Raw genomic sequence first — 24,900 nt, 5'->3', positions numbered from 1 at the left:
CTCTCTTCTCCAGACCATTTCCGGAGACCTTCTCCCTTACCTCACCTCGCTCATCAACTCATCCCTGACCGCTGGCTACGTCCCTTCCGTCTTCAAGAGAGCGAGAGTTGCACCCCTTCTGAAAAAAACCTACACTCGATCCCTCCGATGTCAACAACTACAGACCAGTATCCCTTCTTTCTTTTCTCTCCAAAACTCTTGAACGTGCCGTCCTTGGCCAGCTCTCCCGCTATCTCTCTCAGAATGACCTTCTTGATCCAAATCAGTCAGGTTTCAAGACTAGTCATTCAACTGAGACTGCTCTTCTCTGTATCACGGAGGCGCTCCGCACTGCTAAAGCTAACTCTCTCTCCTCTGCTCTCATCCTTCTAGACCTATCGGCTGCCTTCGATACTGTGAACCATCAGATCCTCCTCTCCACCCTCTCCGAGTTGGGCATCTCCGGCGCGGCCCACGCTTGGATTGCGTCCTACCTGACAGGTCGCTCCTACCAGGTGGCGTGGCGAGAATCTGTCTCCTCACCACGCGCTCTCACCACTGGTGTCCCCCAGGGCTCTGTTCTAGGCCCTCTCCTATTCTCACTATACACCAAGTCACTTGGCTCTGTCATAACCTCACATGGTCTCTCCTATCATTGCTATGCAGACGACACACAATTAATCTTCTCCTTTCCCCCTTCTGATGATCAGGTGGCGAATCGCATCTCTGCATGTCTGGCAGACATATCAGTGTGGATGACGGATCACCACCTCAAGCTGAACCTCGGCAAGACGGAGCTGCTCTTCCTCCCGGGGAAGGACTGCCCGTTCCATGATCTCGCCATCACGGTTGACAACTCCATTGTGTCCTCCTCCCAGAGCGCTAAGAACCTTGGCGTGATCCTGGACAACACCCTGTCGTTCTCAACTAACATCAAGGCGGTGGCCCGTTCCTGTAGGTTCATGCTCTACAACATCCGCAGAGTACGACCCTGCCTCACACAGGAAGCGGCGCAGGTCCTAATCCAGGCACTTGTCATCTCCCGTCTGGATTACTGCAACTCGCTGTTGGCTGGGCTCCCTGCCTGTGCCATTAAACCCCTACAACTCATCCAGAACGCCGCAGCCCGTCTGGTGTTCAACCTTCCCAAGTTCTCTCACGTCACCCCGCTCCTCCGCTCTCTCCACTGGCTTCCAGTTGAAGCTCGCATCCGCTACAAGACCATGGTGCTTGCCTACGGAGCTGTGAGGGGAACGGCACCTCAGTACCTCCAGGCTCTGATCAGGCCCTACACCCAAACAAGGGCACTGCGTTCATCCACCTCTGGCCTGCTCGCCTCCCTACCACTGAGGAAGTACAGTTCCCGCTCAGCCCAGTCAAAACTGTTCGCTGCTCTGGCCCCCCAATGGTGGAACAAACTCCCTCACGACGCCAGGACAGCGGAGTCCATCACCACCTTCCGGAGACACCTGAAACCCCACCTCTTTAAGGAATACCTAGGATAGGATAAAGTAATCCTTCTCACCCCCCTTAAAAGATTTAGATGCACTATTGTAAAGTGGCTGTTCCACTGGATGTCATAAGGTGAATGTACCAATTTGTAAGTCGCTCTGGATAAGAGCGTCTGCTAAATGACTTAAATGTAAATGTAAATAAACCATCAACTTAGAAAATACCATTGGCGTTTAATACAGTATGAGGGTTTCTGCATGAAATATCCTTTATATTTATTTTTTACACACTTTTATTTATTTGACTATTTCTTTGTTTTAGCACCAAACTAGTGGCAGTTGTGAAAAAAGTCAATAGTTGGAAGAGTTGCAGAGTTCATTTCAAATAATGCCATTGTTGATTAGATGCTTTTTTCAGTAAATAGTGTATTTTCCATATGGTCTATCCACTAGAAAGGCCCTACTCAAGGTCAATATGGATACAGATATCACATTTTTATAGTATAGATGAATATATATATATTTTTAAGTTATTCAAGTATCAAATACCAAAGTTCCCATAGATTCCATTTTCTTCTCATCTCTCAATGTTGAGTGTTATAGCACCATTTTTTACCGAAGTGGTAGCATATGGCATTGATATACTGTATACGGAACGCAGAAGTGCGCATCTGCCATTCGTGGTGATTGCATAGGCCTATATAGACATCATTGGGTAGTGTGCTGCCAAGTGTTTTTAGGACCTTAAATTTACTGTTAAATGAATCAATTACATTGCTAACCAGCAGAATATTATATTTAGTGATCTAGCTAATGCGTTTTAAGTTTCCACTTTCTCAGATGGTGATATTAATACACAAAAAAAGATATAAATCTCTACTGAATATATCTATCTATCTATCTATCTATCTAAAAAATATCTCATAAATTCATGGGCCCTATTTTGAGAGTAAAATATACCAACAAAATACTACTTGTCAACCCACAATTCATGACAATCTGGTTTAGGTTGCACATCAAAATATATTGTGTCATGCATTCTTGCTTGGACATATTTGATGAAACAATTTATTTTTATTTTTATCGAATCACACAAACTCAGTAGCACTGTAATGACTTACGATTATTACAAATGTTCTCTTATCACGTGACGGAGTGACTACATTTTTGAGAAAATGTTAGTGGCATTCCCCACCTGGGGAAAAAGTTAGTCTTGAGCCCTGATTAGCCTGAATTGGCTAATTAGTTAATTGCGCACTCTCACCTTGAAGCGTATGAACCTCTTCTTCCAGGAGTGCTTGCCTGAGAGGTATATCTGGCGCAGGGCCTCATGGCACAGCTGCATGTCAATGCCATCAGGCCCGACAGTGAACTGAAAGGCCACGGCCTGGTGAGCTTCTGCCATGGTGACTGCTGCTGTACAGGGTCACTGAGGAGAGAGGGAGGAGGGGACATGACACATCGATAGGATTAGTTATTTTTCCCTTTTATTTAACCTGGAAGTACAATTGAGGTTAGAAGACCTCTTTTATTTATTTTATATTTCACCTTTATTTAACCGAGTAGGCTAGTTGAGAACAAGTTCTCATTTACAACTGCGACCTGGCCAAGATAAAGCAAAGCAGTTCGATACATACAACAACACAGAGTTACACATGGAATAAACAAACGTACAATCAATAATACAGAAAAATCTATAAACAGCATGTGCAAATGAGGTAAGATAATAAATAGGCCATGGTGGCGAAGTAATTACAATATAGTAATTCAACACTGGAATGGTAGGGTGTGCAGAAGATTAATGTGCAAGTAGAGATACTGGGGTGCAAAGGAGAAAGACAAATAAATAAATACAGTACGGGGATGAGGTAGATTGGATGGGATATTTACAGATGAGCTACAGTATGTACAGGTGCAGTGATCTGTGAGCTGCTCTGACAGCTGGTGCTTAAAGCTAGTGAGGGAGGTAAGAGTCTCCAGCTTCAGAGATTTTTGCAGTTCATTCCAGTCATTGGCAGCAGAGAACTGGAAGGAAAGGCGGCCAAAGGAAGAATTGGCTTTGGGGGTGACCAGTGAGCTATACCTGCTGGAGCACGTGCTACGGGTGGGTGCTGCTATGGTGACCAGTGAGCTGAGATAAGGCGGGGCTTTACCTAGCAGAGACTTGTAGATGACCTGGAGCCAGGGTTTTTTACAAGGGGGACCTTTGTTACTAAGGTCAGGACATGGTCAGGGAAAGATCGTCTCAAGGTCAGTCTCATCTTGTCATGCCCTGGCCTTAGTATTCTGTGTTTTCCTTATTATTTTGGTTAGGCCAGGGTGTGACATGGGGATTTATGTGGTTTTGTCTGGGGTTGTTTGTAGGTATGGGATTGTGGTTAGAGTAGTACTCTAGGTAAGTCTATGGTTGCCTAGAGTGGTTCTCAATCAGAGGCAGGTGTTTATCGTTGTCTCTGATTGGGAGCCATATTTAGGCAGCCATATTCTTTAGGTCTCTTGTGGGTGATTGTTCCTGTCTTTGTGTTTGTGGCACCAGAGAGGACTGTTTTGTTTTTTCACGTTTCTTGTTTTGTAGATTGTTGTACTTTCATCTTTATTAAAGATGTACAAAACTAACCACGCTGCATTTTGGTCCGCCTCTCTTTCCCCAGAAGAAAACCGTTACACATCTCTTTACTTGTAGCTAGCTTAGCGTAAAGACAAGTGCATTTTAATTTCAAATAGATTTTTTTAAAATACCGTAAAACGTTATTTAAAAGTAAAAGGTACCTAGATAAAGACTTCATAACCCATATGCATTTCATAAACGCTTATGCCATCAGCTAATGATAATCGGTTCTACAGTGCTCCGCAACCAGGGGTGGGGAAAAAACAGAAAATACCAATCTACAGGGTCCTGTTCATTAAGTCATGGAACAGAAAACTATTTCAAAGTTCTGCAATGGAAAACGAAAAGGAGTGTTTTGTATTGGACAAGTACAGATAGTCCCAGTTTTCTTCCTCTTGGAGCCTAATGAACACGACTCAGCTCTTCTCTCAGGAAAACACTGAGCTTGACGAGTCTGGACTATCCAACTATCCAGACCATTCTGAGTGCATCAGCACTGCAGAAACATTCACACGTTGCTTCTTTCCCTATTTCATAGAAATCAAATGGGGACATTCTTCAACAGTCAGCCAAATTCCAATATGTAAACCAATAGGACCTATTCCAGAGAAATAAGCATCCCACTGAATAGAGGTAGGCTATGCATTTACATTTACATTTAAGTCATTTAGCAGACGCTCTTATCCAGAGCGACTATGCTTATTGGACTAAACATTGATGGGTTGTTTCCATTAAGTGGTAACTAGCCTACTATTCCAAAGTGCTGTAATGTCCAAATTTGAGATTTTTGGATCCGACAGACGTGTCTTTGTGAGACGCAGAGTAGGTGAACGGATAATCTCTGCATGTGTGGTTCCCACCGTGAAGCACAGAGAAGGTGTGATGGTGTGGGAGTGCTTTGCTGGTGACACTGTCAGTGATTTATTTAGAATTCAAGATACACTTAACCAGCATGGCTACCACAGCATTCTGCAGCGATATGCCATCCCATCTGGTTTGTGCTTAGTGGGACTATCATTTGTTTTTCAACAGGACAATGACCCAAAACACCCCTCCAGGCTGTGTAAGGGATATTTAACCAAGAAGGAGAGTGATGGAGTGCTGCATCAGACGACCTGGCCTCCACAATCACCCAACCTCAACCTAATTGAGATGGTTTGGGAGCACTTTGTGTACATAGTCCCCCAAACAAATACTAACCTCCCCTGTTATTGCAATGATGAGAGCTTAGAATGTTTTAGGGGTATGATATTTCTGCATCTAACCTTCTCATTCATCATTATTCATGATTAATTCAGGACTGTCCATAATCATGGTAGCATTCACAATATAGAAGTGTTTAGCAACATGTCCTATTCTTATTTACTATAAAAGTGACTCCAAAATAACACAATACATTATTTAGCATTAATTTCAATTGAGCACAAAATAATCTGAAGCACACTTACAACAGCAAATGCATCCAACAAGTTTGTAGAGTCACAGGCTTTATGTAGTCATTGTGCGCTAGGAATATGGAACCTTTGGTCCACTAAAATGGTGGGACTCTGTACAAAAAGTGCTGTAATGTCTAAACGGTCCACCCGAAACGTAAATCACTTGGAGTTGATTTGCCCATGGGTGGAATCTCAGTCTCAGTCAGTTGGGGAACCCTGATGACCTACTTTTGACCAGACCCCTGTAGGTGCCCAGTAGGGAATAAAGCCGCAAATAGCCATTTGAGACACAGCCTCACTCTTTTTAATCCCCAACAAGAGGTGGAATCTCAGTCTAGAAGACTACAGTGCCTTTGGAAAGTATTCAGAACCCTTGACTTTTTACACATTTTGTTACATTACAGCCTTATTCCAAAATGGATTAAATACATACAAATTCCTCAGCTATCTACACACAATACCCCATAATGACAATGCGATCAGGTTTAGAATATTTTGCAAATTTACTAGAAATAGAAGAAAGAAATACCTTATTTACATAAGTATTCAGACCCTTTGCTGTGAGATTTGAAACTTAGCTCATGTGTATCCTGTTTCCATTGATCATCCTTGAGATGTTTCTACAACTTGAATGGAGTCCACTTGTGGTAAATTCAATTGATGGGACATGATTCAGAAAGGCACACACCTGTCTATATAAGGTCCCACATTTTACAGTGCATGTCAGAGCAAACACCAAGCCATGAGGTTGAAGGAATTGTCCATAGAGCTCCGAGACAGGTGTGTTTCGAGGCACAGAGCTGGGGAAGGGTACCAAAACATTTCTGTAGCATTGAAGGTCCTAAGTGGCGCAACGTTCTAAGGCACTGCACTACAGATACCCTGGTTCGAATCCAGGCTGTTTCACAACAGGCCGTGATTGGGAGTCCCATAGGGCGGAAAGTAAGAATTATTATTAACTGACTTGTCTAGTTAAATAAAAAAAATAACACAGTGGACCCCATCAATCTTAAATGGAAAAGGTTTGGAACCACAAAGACTCTTCCTAGAACTGGCCACCTGGCCAAACTGAGCAATCGGGGGAGAATGGCCTTGGTCAGGGCACTGAAAGAGCTCTAGGGTTCCTCTGTGGAGATGGGGAAAACCTTCCTGAAGGACAACCATCTCTGCAGCACTCCACCAATCAGGCCTTTATGGTAGAGTGGCCAGACGGAAGCCATTCCTCAGTAAAAGGCACATGACAGCCCACTTGGAGTTTGCCAAAAGGCACTTAAAGACTCTCAGACCATGAGAAACAAGATTCTCTGGTCTAATGAAACCAAGATTGGCCTAAATGCCAAGTGTCATGTCTGGGTGAAACCTGGCACCATCCCTACAGTGAAGCATGGTGGTAGCAGCATCAAGCTGTGGGGATGTTTTTCAGCAGCAGGGACTGGGAGACTAGTCAGGATGGAGGGAAAGATGAACAGAGCAAAGTACAGAGAGATCCTTGTTGAAAACCTGCTCCAGAGCGCTCAAGACCTCAGACTGGGGCGAAGGTTCACCTTCCATCAGGACAATGACCCTAAGCACACAGCCAAGACAACGCAGGAGTGGCTTCGGGACAAGTCTCTGAACGGCCTTCAGTGGCCCAGCCAGAGCCCGGACTTGAACCCGATCAAACATCTCTGGAGAGACCTGAAATTGCTGTGCAGCAACGTTCCCCATCCAACCTGACAGAGCTTGAGAGGATCTGCAGAGAGGAATGGGAGAAACTCCCCAAATACCGGTGTGCCAAGCTTGTAGCGTCATACCCAAAAATACTTGAGGCTATAACTGCCAAAGGTGCTTCAGTTTTTAAAAACATTTTTTTATAAATTTGCCAAAAAATTCCATTTTTTTTGTTTGTTATTATGGGGTATTGTGTGTCGATTGATGATTAAAAATATATTTTATCAATTTAGAAAGAGGCTGTAACATAAAACAATGTGGAAAAAGTAAATGGGTCTGAATTACTTTCCAAATGCACTGTATGTGAAGGCACATCTCATTTCACTAGATAGAACTCCATCTCATTTTATAGAATAGTTAAGGTCTACGCCTTAACCTGAAGCAGTTTAAACCTACTACTAGCCCACTCAGTGGTATGAGGAGAAGCAGGCCTAATAAAGCTAGGTATGCCAGTTCATTTGCAGTCTGGTTGGTAAATGATTGAGTAGTTTTACAATGTAAAGTTTTACCATCACATATCCTTACAGGTTCACTCAAGGCCCAAGGCATTTAATTATTACCTGTAAATCGCATAGATCATTACCCAGGTAAGGTCTAAAGTTCTAGAGGTACTATGCTATGCATTATATTTCAGTTAACATGGCCATGAAACTTTTATCCAAAAACATATTGGTGGAGTATGTTTTACAATATTATCTACTATCACAGATCTCTGGGTTTGTCGTATAAACAGTGGCAAGAAAAATTATGTGAAACCTTTGGTTATTACCTGGATTTCTGCATAAATTGGTCATAAAATTAGATCAGATCTTCATCTAAGTCACAACAACAGACAAACACAGTCTGCTTGAAGTGTTGGAATCATGGAAATAGAATGATTATTTTAATTCTATACTCTATAGAATATAATAGTGGGCACTCTGAATACAGTGTTGAAAATATCAGGAAAATATCAGGAAGAGTTATTGTGACAGGGTAGGAACCAAAGTGTTAATAAGTGTTTTAGGGGACCCTATAATCTTTGGCTACATTAACTGTTACATTAACTGTTTTCTCATGTAGCTAACATATTAATTATTTGCATATTCTGTGTCTGTCCCATCGACCGAAAGTCGTCTGTTCATTCGACCCATCGATTGGTTAATATTTTTAAATGCATATTTTCCATATATAGACATATATACAGTGGGGAGAACAAGTATATGATACACTGCAGATTTTGCAGGTCCTACTTACAAAGCATGTAGAGGTCTGTAATTTTTTAATCATAGGTACACTTCAACTGTGAGAGACGGAAACTAAAACAAAAATCCAGAAAATCACATTGTATGATTTTTAAGTAATTCATTTCCATTTTAATTAAAGAAAAATGTAAATAGGTCATGTAAAAACCCTAACCGGTCCATGCATCAATACCGGTATATCGTAAAATACGGTATACCACCCAGCACTACTGCAATTCTAGTCCATTTTTTTAAGCTTCACTTAAAAATATAAGCTACACAAATATATAAATGCAAGATCAAATGTTGGTCCCATGTTTCATGAGATTAAATAAAATAAAAGATCCCAGCCCGGTGGAGGAGTGAATTAACGAATTTTAGGCGTACTCCGACCATGGAAGAAATCAGGCCCACTCTCCCTGCTGGTCCTGGCAGTGACTCTTCAGGAACCTCCCCAGCTCCTGGTTCATCCCCTTCACCTGCCCATTAGACTGAGGCCTATACCCGGAAGTGAGGCTGACAGTGACCCCGAGCTTCTCCACCATGGCTCTCCATTCCCGTAATTGGGGGCCACGTTCAGAGACGATGTCCTCCGGTAGTCCTTAATGTCAGAAGACCTGCTGAAATAGTGCCTCAGAAACATGGAGAGCAGAAGGAAGAACAGAGAGAGGGAAGAAACAGGATTTGGAAAATCTATCCACAACCACCAAAATGGTGGTGAAACCGTCAGAGGCAAGATTAGTGACAAAGTCAATGCATAGATGAGTCCAGGGATACTGAGGCATGGGAAGGGGAAGAAGTGGCCATGCTGGAGCGTGCAGGGGGAGATTTGGTTTGAGCATACACGGAACAGGAGTTGACGTAGCGAATAACGTCCTGCGCCAAGGTAGGCCACGATTACTTCTCAGAGATAGATTGAGTAGTACGAGAAATACCTGGATGTCCAGCAACGACAGCTGTGTGTGCCCAGGTCAGCAGCCGATCCCTTATCCCCGTGGGAATGTAGATGTGCTCAGGAGGACAGGTAGTGGGTGCAGGCTCCCTCTCCAGAGCCTGGCTAATGTCAACATCTACGTCCCAGACCACAGAGGCTACAACTTGAGAGTTAGGGATTATGGGTGAACTCTGGACAGGATCCTCTCCCGAATTGTAGAGATGGGACAACGGCTTTGGTGTTCTTTGAGCCTGGGCGATAGGTCAGCGTGAAGTCAAATCTTGTAAATAATAGGCCCCACCTTGCTTGGCGCAGATTCAGCCTCCTCGCTGTCTGCATGTACAGGTTCCGATGGTCGGTGAGGACGACGAATGAGTCCTTGGTGCCCTCAATCGCCGACGTCATAATTCCTCTCTGTAGGGGACAGTTTCTTAAAGTAATATGCACAGATACAATTTTTGTGGATTGCCTTGTCGTTGAGACAAAACTGCCTCCACGCCCACCTCTGAAGCATCCACCTCCACCACATGGGATCTGGGTGTGAAACGGTCAAACGTCCCTTAAGGATACCGAAGGCCTCATCAGATGCTGGACTCCACATCAACCTACGGGGACCACCCTTGAGGAGAGCGGTGATAGGAGCGGCGATGGAGCTGAAGTTCCTGATGAAACCCCAAAAACCGTTGTACCCCTTTATGGTGGTTGGGACTGGCCATGACCTGACCGCACCTACCTTCTTGATGTCCATTTTCACTCCTTGCAGGCTGATTTGGTAGCCTCGGAAGGAGACAACCTCCTGATGAAACTGGCACTTCTCAACCTTGACAAACAGTTGGTTAGCCAGGAGGCATTCCAGGACTACTCGGACGTGAGTGATGTGATCCTTCAAGGTAGTCATGTAGACCAGGAGGTTGTCGATATACACAAGCACCTGGAGCCCGAGCATGTCCCAGAACACCTCATTGAGGAATGCCTGGAACACGGACGGAGCATTGGCTAAGCCAAATGGCATCACCAAGTACTCCTAGTGACCAGACATTGTGCTAAAAGCTGTCTTCCATTCATCCCCCTCCCGGATGCAGATGAGATTGTATGCACTCCGCATGTCCAATTTGGTAAAGAATCGGGCCCCACAGAGCTGTTTGATAGCTGCCGGCAGAGGGTAACGGTACTTGGTGGTGATCTCATTGTCCTCTGTAGTCAATACATGGGCGTAAACAATACACGGGCGTAACCCTCCATCCTTCCTGGCCACGAAGCAGAAGGCTGCAGATGCAGGAGAAGTGGACATGCAGAAAAAACCTTGTTGGAGCGCCTCATGGATGTACTCCTCCATGGCTTTTGTTCCAGCCACCGACAGAGGGTAGATGCGTCTGCACTGGGGCAGGTCGATGGCACAGTCCCAGGGGCCATGATGGGTGAGAGAGGTGGCACAGGTTTCAGAAAATACCTCCCGCAGGTCCTGGTATACCTCCAGGATGTTGGGTTGAAGGGCAACTACAGGACTCTGACGTGGAACCACAGGCAACGGGAAAGCAGGTCCTCCAGCATTCGGGTGCCTAGCCCGTGATTTTCATCCTTGACCATGAGATGGTGGAGTTATGGCGTTGAAGCTAAGGGAGGCCTAAAATGATCTTGTGAGCTGGTGCACTGGTGATGAAGGGAATGTTCTCCTGATGGATGGACTCCATGGTGAGGGTGAGTGGTCTGGTGATGTGTATGATGGTCCCGGAACCTAATGCCCGATTGTCGAGGGCTTGAACCGGAAAAGGAGAGGAGAGCCAGTATGAGGTGATGTTAAGAGAGGAGGCAAGGGTCTGGTCAATACAGTTCCCCACGGAACCGGAATCCACTAATGCTGTAGAAACAGTACATGAGGGACAGTCAACTAGTGTGATCGACACCAAAAAGGGTTTGGCAGAAAGTGATGAAGAGGGGATACTCACGCCTGCATGTGGAAGATCACGTGACCTTCCTATGCGCTTGTCGAATCCTCAGTTGGGATGTACCGGACACGGCTGGAGCTAGTGCCCTCTTTGACCACAATAGAGACAGAGCCCCAGCTGTCTCCATCTGCGTCATTCCGCCTCGGGGAGACGTGTGACCCCTACCTCCATGGGTTCAGGCTCTGATCCAAAGTGTTCACAGAGGGACGCTCCCGAAGTAGGTTATCCAGATGGATGGCCATCGCGATGAGTGTGTCCAAGGAGAGGTTGTCGTCTCAACAGACCAGTTCCGTCTGAACCTCCTCACGCAGACCTCTTTGGAAGAGCGTACAAAGCGCCGGCTCATTCCATCTGCTGGATGCTGCTACTGTCCGGAAGGTGAGTGCGTACTCAGCAGCAGTCTGGTCTTCCTGCCGTAATTGGAGTAGGCGCTCACCCCCCTCTCTGCCCTCCTCCGATGGATGATCGAAGATACTTCTGAACAGAGCCATGAACTCCTGATACGAATCCAGCTCCTCCTCTGCCAGACGGCCGTAGCCCATTCCAACGCCCGCCCAGTCAGCAGAGAAATAACTGTATCAACCTTGGACATCTCAATGGTGGGGGCTCCCACCTGGTGCACAAAATAGAGGTAGTAGGAGTAGCTTATTTTGACAAAACTCCTGATACTTCAGTGAAGTATCAGATAGACAGATAAAGAGAAAACATACAAAACACAAAAACAGAGACAACAAAAAATAACAATTTCCCTATAAGATTTAGTAAATGTAACAAGTATTAGATTGAGAAAGATTCAGAGAAAAAATCCAATGAAAAAACAGTGGGACTTGGGGCAGACACACTCCATGGATATGTAGGCTCTCCTCTCGATTGTGCTCTCCCTCTTCCTCTTCCTCTCTCCATCCACTCTCCTCTCCCTCCACTTCTACCTTCTCTTCCTCCTCGCTCAACATCTCTATCCCTCCTATCATCTCTAACTCCTCTTCCCCCCTGCCTTCTGCTGCTGAGCCCTGACTCTCCACATCAGCTCCCTTGCTTTCACTGACCTAGAGGAACAGACTAAGAGAGAGAGAGAGAGAGAGAGAGAGAGAGAGAGGAGGGCAACAAATAGGATACAATTGGTCCGGAACATCATCTCTCTCTCCCGCTCAGTCTCTGTCTTCATTACTTGCTTTTTCTCAACCACACACATACGGTCTACCTAATAATCACCTCTTGGGAGTTTCCATAATGAATTGTGTGACACAGTTGCAGGCCTCCCATTACACACACACACACACACACACACACACACACACACACACACACACACACACACACACACACACACACACACACACACACACACACACACACACACACACACACACACACACACACAGTTCATGGTGTGCATATGTACAGTGCATATGTACAGTGCATTCATAAAGTATTAGACCCCTTGACTTTTCCAAATTTTGTAACGTTACAGTCTTATTCTAAAACGTATATAAAAAAATCCTCATCAATCTTCAATCTACACACAATACCCCATAATGACAAAGCAAAAACTGATTTCTATACATTTTTGCCTAATTTATTACAAATAAAGACATAAATACTTTATTTACATAAGCATTCAGACTATTTGCTTTGAGACTCAAAATTGAGTTCACATGCATCCTGTTTCCATTTATTATCCTTGAGATGTTTCTACAACTTGATTGGAGTCCACCTGTGGTAAATTCAATTGATTAGACATGATTTAGAAAGGCACACACCTGTCTATATAAGGTCCCAAAGTTGACAGTGCATGTCAGAGCAAAAACCAAGCCAAGAGGCCGAAGGACTTGTCCGCAGAGCTCTGAGACAGGATTGTGTTTAGGCACAGATCTGGGGAAGGGTACCAAAACATTTCTGCAGTATTGAAGGTTCCCAAAAACACAGTATCATTCTTAAATGGAAGAGGTTTGGAACCACCAAAACTCTTCCAAGAATTGTCCGCCCCGGCAAACTGAGCAATCGGGGGAGAAGGGCCTTGGTCAGGGAGGTGACCAAGAACCTGATGGTCATTCTGACAGAGCTCTAGAGTTCCTCTGTGGAGATGGGAGAACCATCCAGAAGGACAAATATCTCTGCAGCAATCCACCAATCAGGTCTTTATGGTAGAGAGGCCAGACGGATGCCACTCTTCGGAAACAAGGCACATGACAGCCCGCTTGGCGTTTGCCAAAAGGCACCTGAAGGACAGACCATGAGAAACTAGATTCTCTGGTCTGATGAAACCAAGATTGATTGAACTCTTTGGCCTGAAAGCCATGCTCCACGTCTGGAGGAAACCTGGCAACATCCCTATGGTGAATCATGTTGGTGGCAGCATCATGCTGTGGGGATGTTTTTCAGCGCAAGGACTGGGAGATCCTTGATGAAAACCTGTCCACTCCAGAGCGCTCAGGACCTCAGACTGGGGCAAAGGTTCACCTTCTAACAGGACAATGACCCTAAGCACACAGCCAAGACAATGCAGGAGTGGCTTTGGAACAAGTCTCTGAATGTCCTTGAGTAGCCCAGTCAAAGCCCGGACTTGAACCTCATCGAACATCTCTGGAGAGACCTGAAAATAGCTGTGCTGCAACGCTCTCCATCCAACCTGACAGAGCTTGATAGGATCTTAGGTAAATGTGATTTCACTTGTTGTTTATAAATTAGCAAATTTTTCTAAAAACCTGTTTTTGCTTTTTCATTATGGGGTATTGTGTGTAGATAGATGAGGGGGGAAACAATGTCATCTATTTTACAATATGGCTGTAACGTAACAAAATATGGAAAAAGTCAAGGGGTGTAAATACTTTTCGAATGCACTCTATGTCAGACTGATGGATAATCAGACAGGATAGAGTGCATAAAAGATATTCATGAATATGATCATAGATGGGTCAGATTATAACCATAAAGACTATATAGGTTACACTTCAAGACCCATAATCAGATTACTTTTATAGACGGTAAGACGTCTAAGTACTGTATGTGGCACAACAGTTTACAGATTCAATGCATCATAAACTATTGTTTATTTATTTAGGATGTTGAAAGTAAAAGATTGCAAAGATGACACTATATGCAATTTAGTCAAACAGGTTTCAAATAATTCTTCATCTGTTTCGATGGGTATAGTTAGCTGTTTGTTTTTGTAGGAGGGAGTGAGACAAATCATTTTTTTTATTTAACCTTTATTTAACTAGGCAAGTCAGTTAAGAACAAATTCATCTTTACAATGATGGCCTACCCTGGACCAATGGCCTACCCTGGACCAAAGCAGCGGCTCGCCATTGCTAAATGCATTTGGGGGAACACTAGGCCTACAGGCCTAGGCTATAACCATACACATTGGAATCTCTGTTTTATTTTCTATTTACAGTACTTGATATTCATGTCTCATAGCGCATGAGAAAGACCGTTCAGCTACTGTAAGGCCGGGGTAAAGAATGACAATCCATGGACACTGCGACTTCAGATATAGACTCGAAGGTTCAATAAGAGCAACCACACATCTTCAGGGGACAAATAAAATAAGGATAAAGCACATGATCAGAGCGCTGGCACATGCTACGACACCGAACTCTAAACTGAAGCTATCCCAGAAACCCCTGCTCTTTATAGTCAGCGCCACAGCGTCCACTATCAAAATAAAAGTTATTCGATTACAGTCCCACATTACTATAACAACTTGTCTCGTTCCTGAAACCTGACACTCGCAAGCTCTCTTGAAAGACATGCAGTTGGGAAAAGCTAACGACAAAGGGTTGAAATAAGATGCAGACTGCTACTATTAGCCTAAACTATCTGAATTGATTTGAAAAGTGTATGCCACATCTTACAATACAACTAGCTAATAATTGAACAGAGGTCACAGAGAGAACGTCAATTGATGTGGAGCAAGCATGCTACAAGACATCCATTTGTACTGGTATGACATGTTACACATAACATTGCCGTGTATGCATGTTAGTGTGTCTGGGATTCAGAGACAAATAATGTTCCATATCTTTACAAAGTGGCATTGCATGTGACTGAATATGATACCATTATTTGTTAGAACATGGCCCACCCCACTGACCTCTATAGGTCAGCCATTTTGGTCAGGGAGTTGGTCAACCATGGTTTGCCAGTGCTGTGATAAAAGTGTAGAATAAGACATTTTAAGAATTTATCTGCACTGTATGTGTGTTAGCTGGCTAGCCAGGAGTAATGATTCCATTAATTTAATTAACTACCACTATGTAACTCACCACCTGGATTCGGTCTTATATAGCAAAATGTGATTTTTTAAATATATTTTTTTTACATTGGATAAAAGTAGAGACTCGGAGCTACAAAATGGTATATACACTGCATTTGAGAAACAATGGGAAAGTAATTCTGCTTTGAAAGTTGAACTCACTTTTCAGAAAATCGTCTTTGAATGTTTTGGTATCTAGTGAAGAGCTTCTCTTTGTCTACAACCATTCAGCATCATTCACACCCTATTAAGCTTTAGCCCCACCCATCTCGTTTTGCTCAGAGCACACACTTGATGCTCTGGGTGATAATTTCTTTACCTCTGGATAACATGAAAACACTCCTAACCAGCCCTGCTGGCAACAATTTCATTATGACCTTTTGCAGATGTTTACTGACACCGGCCATATTCAACAGGTGTTGTACACACGTAACGTTAGCTAACGAGCCAGCCTGCTAACGTTAGATAGTTAAACAACAATGAACAAAGTGCCAACACTGTCTAAGTGCAACACTTCCTAACATGAGGCTCTAACAGCTCTGGGTAACAAATAATAACGTCTGCTAGGGAGCCAGCCAGCTAACGTTAGCTAGCTAGCTAACAGTACACTTTAGCTTAGGACATATAACTAAACAAGGAACCTAGCTAGGTAAACAACATTTAAGATCACACATCACGTAACGTTAGCTAACGTGCCAGCCAGCTAACATTAGCTAGTTAAACAACAAGAGTGCTGGGAGCTAACCAACCAGGTCCAATGTTAGGTAGCTAACATTAGGCTCTAACTAGAAAAGCAAACGGCTCTGGGAATCAAATAATAATGTCAGCTCGGGAGCCAACCAGCTAACGTTAGCTAGCTAGCTAACAATACACTTTAGCTTGAAATGAAACCACTTTATGTCAAAATTAGAAAGGTGTAATATCTGAAAAGGAAGCTAGCTAATGCTAGACTACCTTACCTGTATACATCAACATGTATTATGGATGCGTCTCCCTATCAGGAATGCCATACCACGGTTGCACTTAGTTTGAAGATATAATCCGGAGACAGCTGTTTTCTCCATCTCTTTAGCTATCATACTCTAATTCCACTGATTTCAAAACTCGATCCTCCAGAAAATGGAGAGCAACACTTATGAAGCTGCATTACACAAAACCTTTCTAGGGCAGGCGTTCCGCTAGCGGAACCCCTCGAAAACATTCCGCTGAAAAGGCAGCGTGCGAAATTCTAAAATATTTTTTTTACAAATATGTAACTTTCACAAAGTCCAATACAGCAAATGAAAGATAAACATCTTGTTAATCTACCTATCGTGTCCGATTTCAAAAATGCTTTACAGCGAAAGCACAACATATGATTATGTTAGGTCATAGCCAAGTTAAAAAAAACACACAGCCATTTTGTCAGCCAAAGATAGGAGTCACAAAAAGCAGAAATAGAGATAAAATTAATCACTAACATTTGATGATCTTCATCAGATGACAGTCATAGGACATCATGTTACACAATACATGTATGTTTTGTTCGATAATGTGCATATTTATATCCAAAAATCTCAGTTTACATTGGCGCGTAACGTGCAGTAATATTTTGATTCCAAAATATCTGGTGATTTTGCAGAAATATTCATAATAAGCATTGATAAAAAATACAAGTGTTATTCACAGAATTAAAGATAGACTTTTCCTTAACCTGTAGTGACGCCCAGCCTGTGAACGGGACCGTTATCGTCATCTGACACTAATTAGCATAACGCAACGGACATAAATCTTCCTAGAAAATCTTCCTATTCATGAAAATCACAAGTGAAATATATTGGAACACAGCTTAGCCTTTTGTTAATCACCCTGTCATCTCAGATGTTCAAAATAAGCTTTACAGCCAACGCTAGACAAGCATTTGTGTAAGTTTATCATAGCCTAGCATAGCATTATGCCTTGCTAGCAGGCAAACTTGTCACGGAAATCAGAAAGCAATCAAATTCAATCGTTTACCTTTGATGAACTTCGGATGTTTTCACTCACGAGACTCCCAGGTAGACAGCCAAAGTTCATTTTTTCCCAAAAGATAATTTTTGTAAGCGAAATAGCTTCGTTTGTTCTTCATGTTTGGCTGAGAAATCGCCCGGAAATTGCGGTCACCACAACGCAGACAGAAACATGGCAAACGTTGTTTAGAATCCATCATCAAGGTGTTTTTCTAATATCTATTCGATAATATATCAGTCGGGCCAATTCGTTTTTCACTCTGACCGATTGGAGTAATGGCTACCTCTTTATTTTACGCGAGAATCTCTCTCGGAGCCACCATGTGACCACTTACGCAATGTGGCTGCCTACGGCTATTCTTCAACAGAAATACGTAAAACTACGTCACAATGCTGTAGACACCTTGGGGAATACGTAGAAAGCGTAAGCTCGTTGATGGTACATTCACAGCTGAATAGGGAGTCATTGGAACGCAGCGCTTTCAAAACCTGGGGCACTTCCGGAGAGCTAACTCTGTCGGGAGCGCGCGTCACGAGCCTGAGACACTCTGCTAGACCCATGACTCATTCAGCTTCCATTCCCCCCTCCTTTATAGCAGAAGCCTGAAACAAGTTTCTAAAGACGGTTGACATCTAGTGGAAGCCATAGGAAGTGCAGCTTGACTCCATAGACACTGTGTATACGGTAGGCCAAGCTTTGAAAAACTACAAACCCCACATCCTGGTTGGATTCTTTCTCAGGTTTTCGCCTGCCATATGAGTTCTGTTATACTAACAGACATCATTCAAACAGTTTTAGAAACTTCAGAGTGTTTTCTATCCAATACTAATAATAACATGCATATATTACCATCTGGGGCAGAGTAGGAGGCAGTTCACTCTGGGCAAGCTATTCATCCAAAAGTGAAAATGCTGCCCCCTATCCCAAAAAGGTTAAAGCCGCATTCGACAGGATTCACAACACAGACTGACAAGCTCAAATAGACAGACAACATTCAATATGGTAGACCAATCTTCTCTCGGCATGTCCAGCTCACTCATTATCTCAGACAATCATGGCTAGTTGAAAGGATGCTAACTTTTTCTGTGGCTTAACCAACAAAGCTCATAATTTAATAATTGTATTTGTATTTACAGATAGCATACAAGTTTGTTATTAAGGCACATGAAAGTTCACATGTTCGAGACAAAATGTCTGCATTTTGATTCAAACGATGTGCACGCTTCAATGGGGCAGGAGGATGTGTGTTGTTGTGATTCTGGATGGCCAGATAGCTAGCAACAATGACTAGAAACTGCCATGTGGGGAATTGTAAGTGGCTCGTTTTATCTTATCGTGTTATCTGGGCTCCCGAGTGGCCAACGGTCTAAGGCACTGCATCTCAGTGCGAGAGGTGTCACTATAATGCCTGGTACGAATCCAGGCTGTATCACGTCTGGCTGGGATTGGGAGTCCCATAGGGCGGCCACAATTGGCCCAGCGTCGTCCGGATTTGGCCAGAGTAGGCCGTCATTGTAAATTAGAATTTGTTCTTAACTGACTTGCCTAGTTAAATAAAAGGTTACATTTAAAAATGTTGATCTTGATAACATGTCTTGTTTTGAGTTGTTTTGACTGATGACACATCTATATTAACATGGCTAAAATCCTCTAGCTAGATGTATTTGAGAGACAAGTGCTCATTGTGCAAATTTATTTATGTTTTCAATAAACATTGGAAACAAAATATAGTGTACATGTGAACATTCTAAGCCAATAAATCAAAATATATTTTAGATTTTAGATTCATCAAAGTAGCCACCGCTTTGCCTTGATGACAGCTCTCTTGGCATTTTCTCAACCAGCTTCACCTGGAATGCTTTTCCAAAAGTCTTGAAGGAGTTCCACATATGCTGAGCACGTTGGCTGCTTTTCCTTCACTCTGCGGTCCAACTCATCCCAAACCATCTCAATTGGGTTGAGGTCAGGTGATTGTGGAGGCCAGGCCATCTGATGCAGCACTCCATCAATCCATCTCTCATTCTTGCCTAAATAGCCCTTACACAGCCTGGAGGTGTGTTGGGTCATTGTCCTGTTGACAAACAAATGATAGTCCCACTAAGCGCAAACCAGATGGGATGGGCGTATTGCTGCAGAATGCTGTAGTATGCCTTGAATTCTAAATAAATGACAGACAGTGTCACCAGCAAAGCACCCCCACACCATCAAACCTCCTCCTCCATGCTTCACAGTGGGAAATACACATGCGGAGATCATCCACTCACCTACTCTGTGTCTCATAAAGACACGGCGGATGGAACCAAAAATCTCACATTTGGACTCATCAGTCCAAAGGACAGATTTCCACTGGTCTAATGTCCATTGCTCATGTTTCTTGGCACAAGCAAGTCTCTTCTTATTATTGGTGTCCTTTAGTAGTGGTTTCTTTGCAGCAATTCGACCATGAAGGCCTGATTCTCGCAGTCTCCTCTGAACAGTTGATGTTGCAATGTGTCTGTTACTTGAACTCTGTGAAGCATTTATTTGGGCTGCAATTTCTGAGGCTGGTAACTCTAACGAACTTGTCCTCTACAGCAGAGGTAACTCTGTCTTCCTTGCCTGTGGCGATCCTCATGAGAGCCAGTTTCATCATAATGCTTGATGGTTTTTTCGACTGCACTTGAAGAAGTATTCAAAGTTCTTGAAATTTTACGGATTGACTAACCTTCATGCCGTAAAGTAATAATGGACTGTCATGCTTATTTGAGCTGTTCTTGCCATTATGTGGACTTGGCCTTTCAACAAATCGGGCTATCTTCTGTATACCACCCCTTCCTTGTCACAACACAACTGATTGGCTCAAACACATTAAGAAGGAAATAAATTCCACAAATTAACTTTTAACAAGGCACGCCTGTTAATTGAAATGCATTCCAGGTGACTATCTCACAAAGCTTGTTGAGAAAATGCCAAGAGTGTGCAAAGCTGTCAATCAAGACAAAGGTTGGCTACATTGAAGAATCTCAAATATAAAATAGATTTTGATTTGTTTAACACTTTTTTGGTTACTACATGATTCCATGTGTTATGTTATAGTTAGATGTCTTCATTATTATTCTACAATGTAGCAAATAATACAAATCAATTAAAACCCTGGAATGAGTAGGTGTGTCCAAATGTTGACTGGTACTGTGTTCATTTTTTATTTTTCATTTATTATTATTTTTTATTCAAGCTTTATTTAACTAGGCAAGTCAGTTAAATAACGAATTCTTATTTACAATGATGGTCTACCGGGGAACAGTGGGTTAACTGCCTTGTTCATGGGCAGAACGACCGATTTTTTACCGTGTCAGCTCAGTTCATCTCCCAGGACAAAGTGGCTAGAAAAAGCAAGCTATCTTAATGGCCATTAATGTTAAATGTGGTTTTCGGTATGCCCCCAAATTAGTATCGTTGGTTCACAATTGGTTTCGATATTTTAACCTGCGTGTCATGATCGCCTCTGGTGTGGATGGACAAAATCATCATGCGCGCATTGACTGTGTAGTCAGCTTATGAAGGACATATTTCTCGGTACCTAAGGCAGCCAGCAACGACGCTGTTGTGTTTCCATTCAGCTTGTGTTTCACCAGCCACTTTCCCTTCCCCCAGATGGGTTCCCGTGATCACATGACTGTGCTACTGGAAACTGGGGGAAAGGTCGTAGAGCTGTTGCGGTCGAATTCTAGGCAAACGACAACGAATAACTCGCTACATTATAGCCATTATACTCGATATACTGCGATAATAGGCTACGTTGTTTATTATTATACTTGGGTGAACGTGTAATAAGCCACGATAATAAAGTAAATAGTATTATGTGATGGAATAACTGCATAGAAACGGGATCCATTCAAATGTAATCGCAATCTTGTTTGTTTAAACTAAAACGAAAGAAAAATATGTTCTCATCATGAGCTATAGTTTTCTTCTTTTACTCATTCACGCACATAATACACATTTGTATCTTAAAATACCTCACATGGGAAATATTATTGGATATGTTTCTCTGGGGTTGAATTACAGGCCACTTGGAGTAAAATGGGGTCAGCATTTCCCTATGATTGGAATAGGCTATAATTAAGTGTTTCTGAGTCAACCTAAATTAACTTTAGTCAATGTAAGAAGGTATAAAGCTAGATAATCTAATGCAGTGCCTAATGATTTATCAATGCCTTGCATAAGGCCCTCAAAGGACACACACCTGTACTGTACTCTCTCTGACCTTCCTCTGCTCTATTTGGAGGTTACATGTGTACAGAGGGCAGGTGTCCCCTTTGACATTGTAGCAACGTTTAGACAATAGCTTTGCAGCTAAAAATGTAAACAAACTTGGGGAATAATAAAGTATTTGCCAATGAGACTGTTAGAGAATGAATGACCTCTTATTTGGACTCCTGCCCAGTAGCAGTGTAATGATCCCAACAACAGTTCAGCAAATTCATTGATAGGAAACCTGGTTTTGTTGTGAAACAAGATTGTGTCCTCTTGCTGTCAAAATGCCATTACATGAATGGTAGGCCTACTGTATTTATATCCAAATAGTGTCTTTTCAACACAGAATCCTTACATTGGAGAGAGAGTCATATATATATATTTATTTGTTTAAAATTTCTAGGGAGTCATGATGAGACCATGGTCTCTTTCGCAGATGAGCCCTGCGTGAACACATCCACAAACAACATGATTTTATTCAAGTGTCATATATGGTAGTTATGACCCAGGAGTAAGTGCAAACAAAGGTCAAAATACTAGATCTAAGTATTTAACTTAAACTTGGTTTATAAACACTGCAGTTTCATAAACACCTATGGCTCATTGCGAATTTAGGTCTATAGGCGATTGTCTTCTTTACAAACGCATCATAGTAGTAAAATATTTTTGTATGACCATTTCACTACGCTGAAGACTGAATACAAAATGTAACGTCAGAGATTCCCCCGTAGCGGGGTCGTCACTAGTTACCACAGCCACAGAGTCATAATAATGACTAAACCCCGCCTATTTCTACAGTTTCTCTTAACCACACTGCTAAAGTTATGCCTAACCCCAACCTTACATTAAGACCAAAAAACATTTTTTTGTGTGTTTTAACGATATAGCCAATTTTTACTTTATTGTTTGACTGCAGTCACACTTCGAAAACTGCTATAATCGAACAAAACAAAACAGACTCAAACAAAGTATGATTTTACTCACCAGCCCTTTCTCCAAACGTGTAGTGTATATTAGCAACGCAAAATGTAAAAGAGGACTTTCTTTGAACGTGTCCAAGGTTGTGAGGCTTGGTTTAGACCTCCCTCGGCGTTGACAGTTGCAAGGCGCCGTATGAATGGAAAGTGAGGACTTGTAGAGACCGCCCAGTTTGAAACGTCACATTAGCTCTTCTTTTTACTTCTTCTTTGGAGAGGCCAAACGGACACAATTGATGGGAAGTTCGGCTCTTTTTACTGACTCGGATCTTTTCGACTCGTTCAGTCAAGAGAACGAATGTTTCGACTCATTTCGTTCATTTGAGTCAGTAATGCCCAGAGCACGCAGGACCCCTTATCAGCGAACGATTAACTGAAAACTCGAAAGAGTCATGATTCTACAAGCCTTTAGTTCACGTCGATCACCATGAAGTGCTTATTGGAGCTGTCATTTGTGACTGAGGCATAAGTGTGCTTTAAACAATGTACATTTGTTGATTGCTAGGCATCAAAGCTGTCATCAAGGGCTCCCGAGTGGCGCAGCGGTCAATTCAGTTCATAAACATGTGCCATGGAATCGGTACATCGCAAATCTCTTCCCAACTATTTGGCTATCTATTTGGCACAGCTGGGATTTTCTGGTCCTTACATGAAACTAGTATACTATTGTACTCACCACAATTTTCTTTAATACAGGTCCGACAGACAAGTTCCTTACTTCTCCCCCTTCCGCGTTCCTCTTCTATTTTTGCGGTAATGCTGCAATTAGTTGGTTGCCATTTTGGGCAGAGCAGACATTTCCATATATTTTTGTTAGCTGCATGTGTGACATAATTCCACCGGTCCTATTTATTAAAGTATTTACAAAGATAGTACCTTTTTTAAAATGTTATACCAATTAGTATATTTGAGTTTAACCATAATGTTTGTTGTAATATTTGTTCGGTATTTTCTGGTGGATTAAACTGAAATGTCAAACAACTTTCTATGGCTTGTTTTTTAATTTTTTTTTAATGATATTTTGGATAACGAAATAACTGAAAGTGAGAGCTTGTAATTGGAATAAAGGGAAAAGGGCCATTATTGACCATGGGGTGAGACATTCTTACTAATCTGCTAAAGAACCAGCTCAGATTTAAATAAACTTTTGTTTGACTAAAGCCGTTAGTGAGATGTCTAATGCTTTAATATTGAATATTTCTGCCCTCCGAATTAATATTAATTATATTAATATGCCTGTTTAATTTGGCTTGCCATTCCAAATAAAATTGAATATTTTTTTGTTCATATAATTTTAAAAACATGTTTCTAGGCCTATGAGTACATTTTCTTCACAAATAGACAGGTCTTTTCTTTTCCATGATTGTCACGTATAATCCCAATCCAGCCTCTAGGTCACCAGGTTGCTCCAAGAGAGTCTTGAAGAAGACACCACAAAACCTATTCCCCCTCAGGAGACTGAAAATATTTGGCATGAGTCCACAGATCCTCAAAAGGTTCTACAGCTACACCATCAAGAGCATCCTGACTGGTTGCATCACTGCCTGGTATGGCAAACAGAGGGTAGTGCATACGGCCTAGTACATTACTGGAGCCAAGCTTCCGGTCATCCAGGACCTCTATACCAGGCGGTGTCAGAGGAAGGTCCTAAAAATTGTCAAAGACTCCAGCCACTCTAGTCATAGTCTGTTCTCTCTGCTTCGCATGGCAAGCGGTACCGGAGCGCCAAGTCGAGGTCCAAGAGGCTTCTAAACAGCTTCTACCCCCTAAACCATAAGACTACTGAACATCTAATCAAATGGCTACACAGACTATTTGCATTGACTCACCCCCCTATTTTACACTGCTGCTACTCTCTGTTGTTATCATCTATGTATAGTCACTTGAATAACTCTACCTACATGTACATACATACATAAAAAATATCTAGTTAACAGAAGAAAGGAAGACAAAATAAGGACAAAAGAAGGACCGAAGAAAAAGGAAAAGAAAGAGGACAACAAAGTGAAACAGTCAGCACTTCTATTGCAACTTCGTATTTCGTCGTCCTAACATAGTCTACACTGCTATCTGCCCAGCAGCTAGCCAGCTAGCAAACGTCCACCGTCTACCGAATAGCAGCACTGTAGAAACTATTACACTCAACTGAACGA

At 42.6% G+C, this 24,900-nt stretch overlaps 1 protein-coding gene across 3 annotated transcripts in view; it reads right to left on the bottom strand.

Moving 5' to 3' along the window:
• Positions 1-23,562, bottom strand: part of cpt1ab (carnitine palmitoyltransferase 1Ab (liver)) — a 68,558-nt gene extending 44,996 nt beyond the window's left edge. For 2 of the 3 annotated variants that reach the window (XM_035790378.2, XM_035790380.2), the window contains exons 1-2: positions 22,755-22,918; positions 2,695-2,859 (exon numbers count right to left, since the gene is read on the bottom strand). In XM_035790378.2, coding sequence (XP_035646271.1) covers positions 2,695-2,835 — 141 coding nt within the window. In that variant the 5' untranslated portion in view covers positions 2,836-2,859; positions 22,755-22,918. Of the gene's footprint in view, positions 1-2,694; positions 2,860-22,754; positions 22,919-23,423 lie in introns of those variants that run through there. The other variant, XM_035790379.2, reaches the window with a different exon arrangement.
• Between the last annotated feature and the right edge of the window lie 1,338 nt (positions 23,563-24,900).

The sequence above is a fragment of the Oncorhynchus keta genome, chromosome 17 (genome assembly GCF_023373465.1).
Source record: "Oncorhynchus keta strain PuntledgeMale-10-30-2019 chromosome 17, Oket_V2, whole genome shotgun sequence".
Lineage (NCBI taxonomy): Eukaryota > Metazoa > Chordata > Actinopteri > Salmoniformes > Salmonidae > Oncorhynchus > Oncorhynchus keta.
The sequence above is the reverse complement of the archived record's forward strand: the minus strand, read 5'-3'. Positions and strand labels throughout refer to the sequence as shown.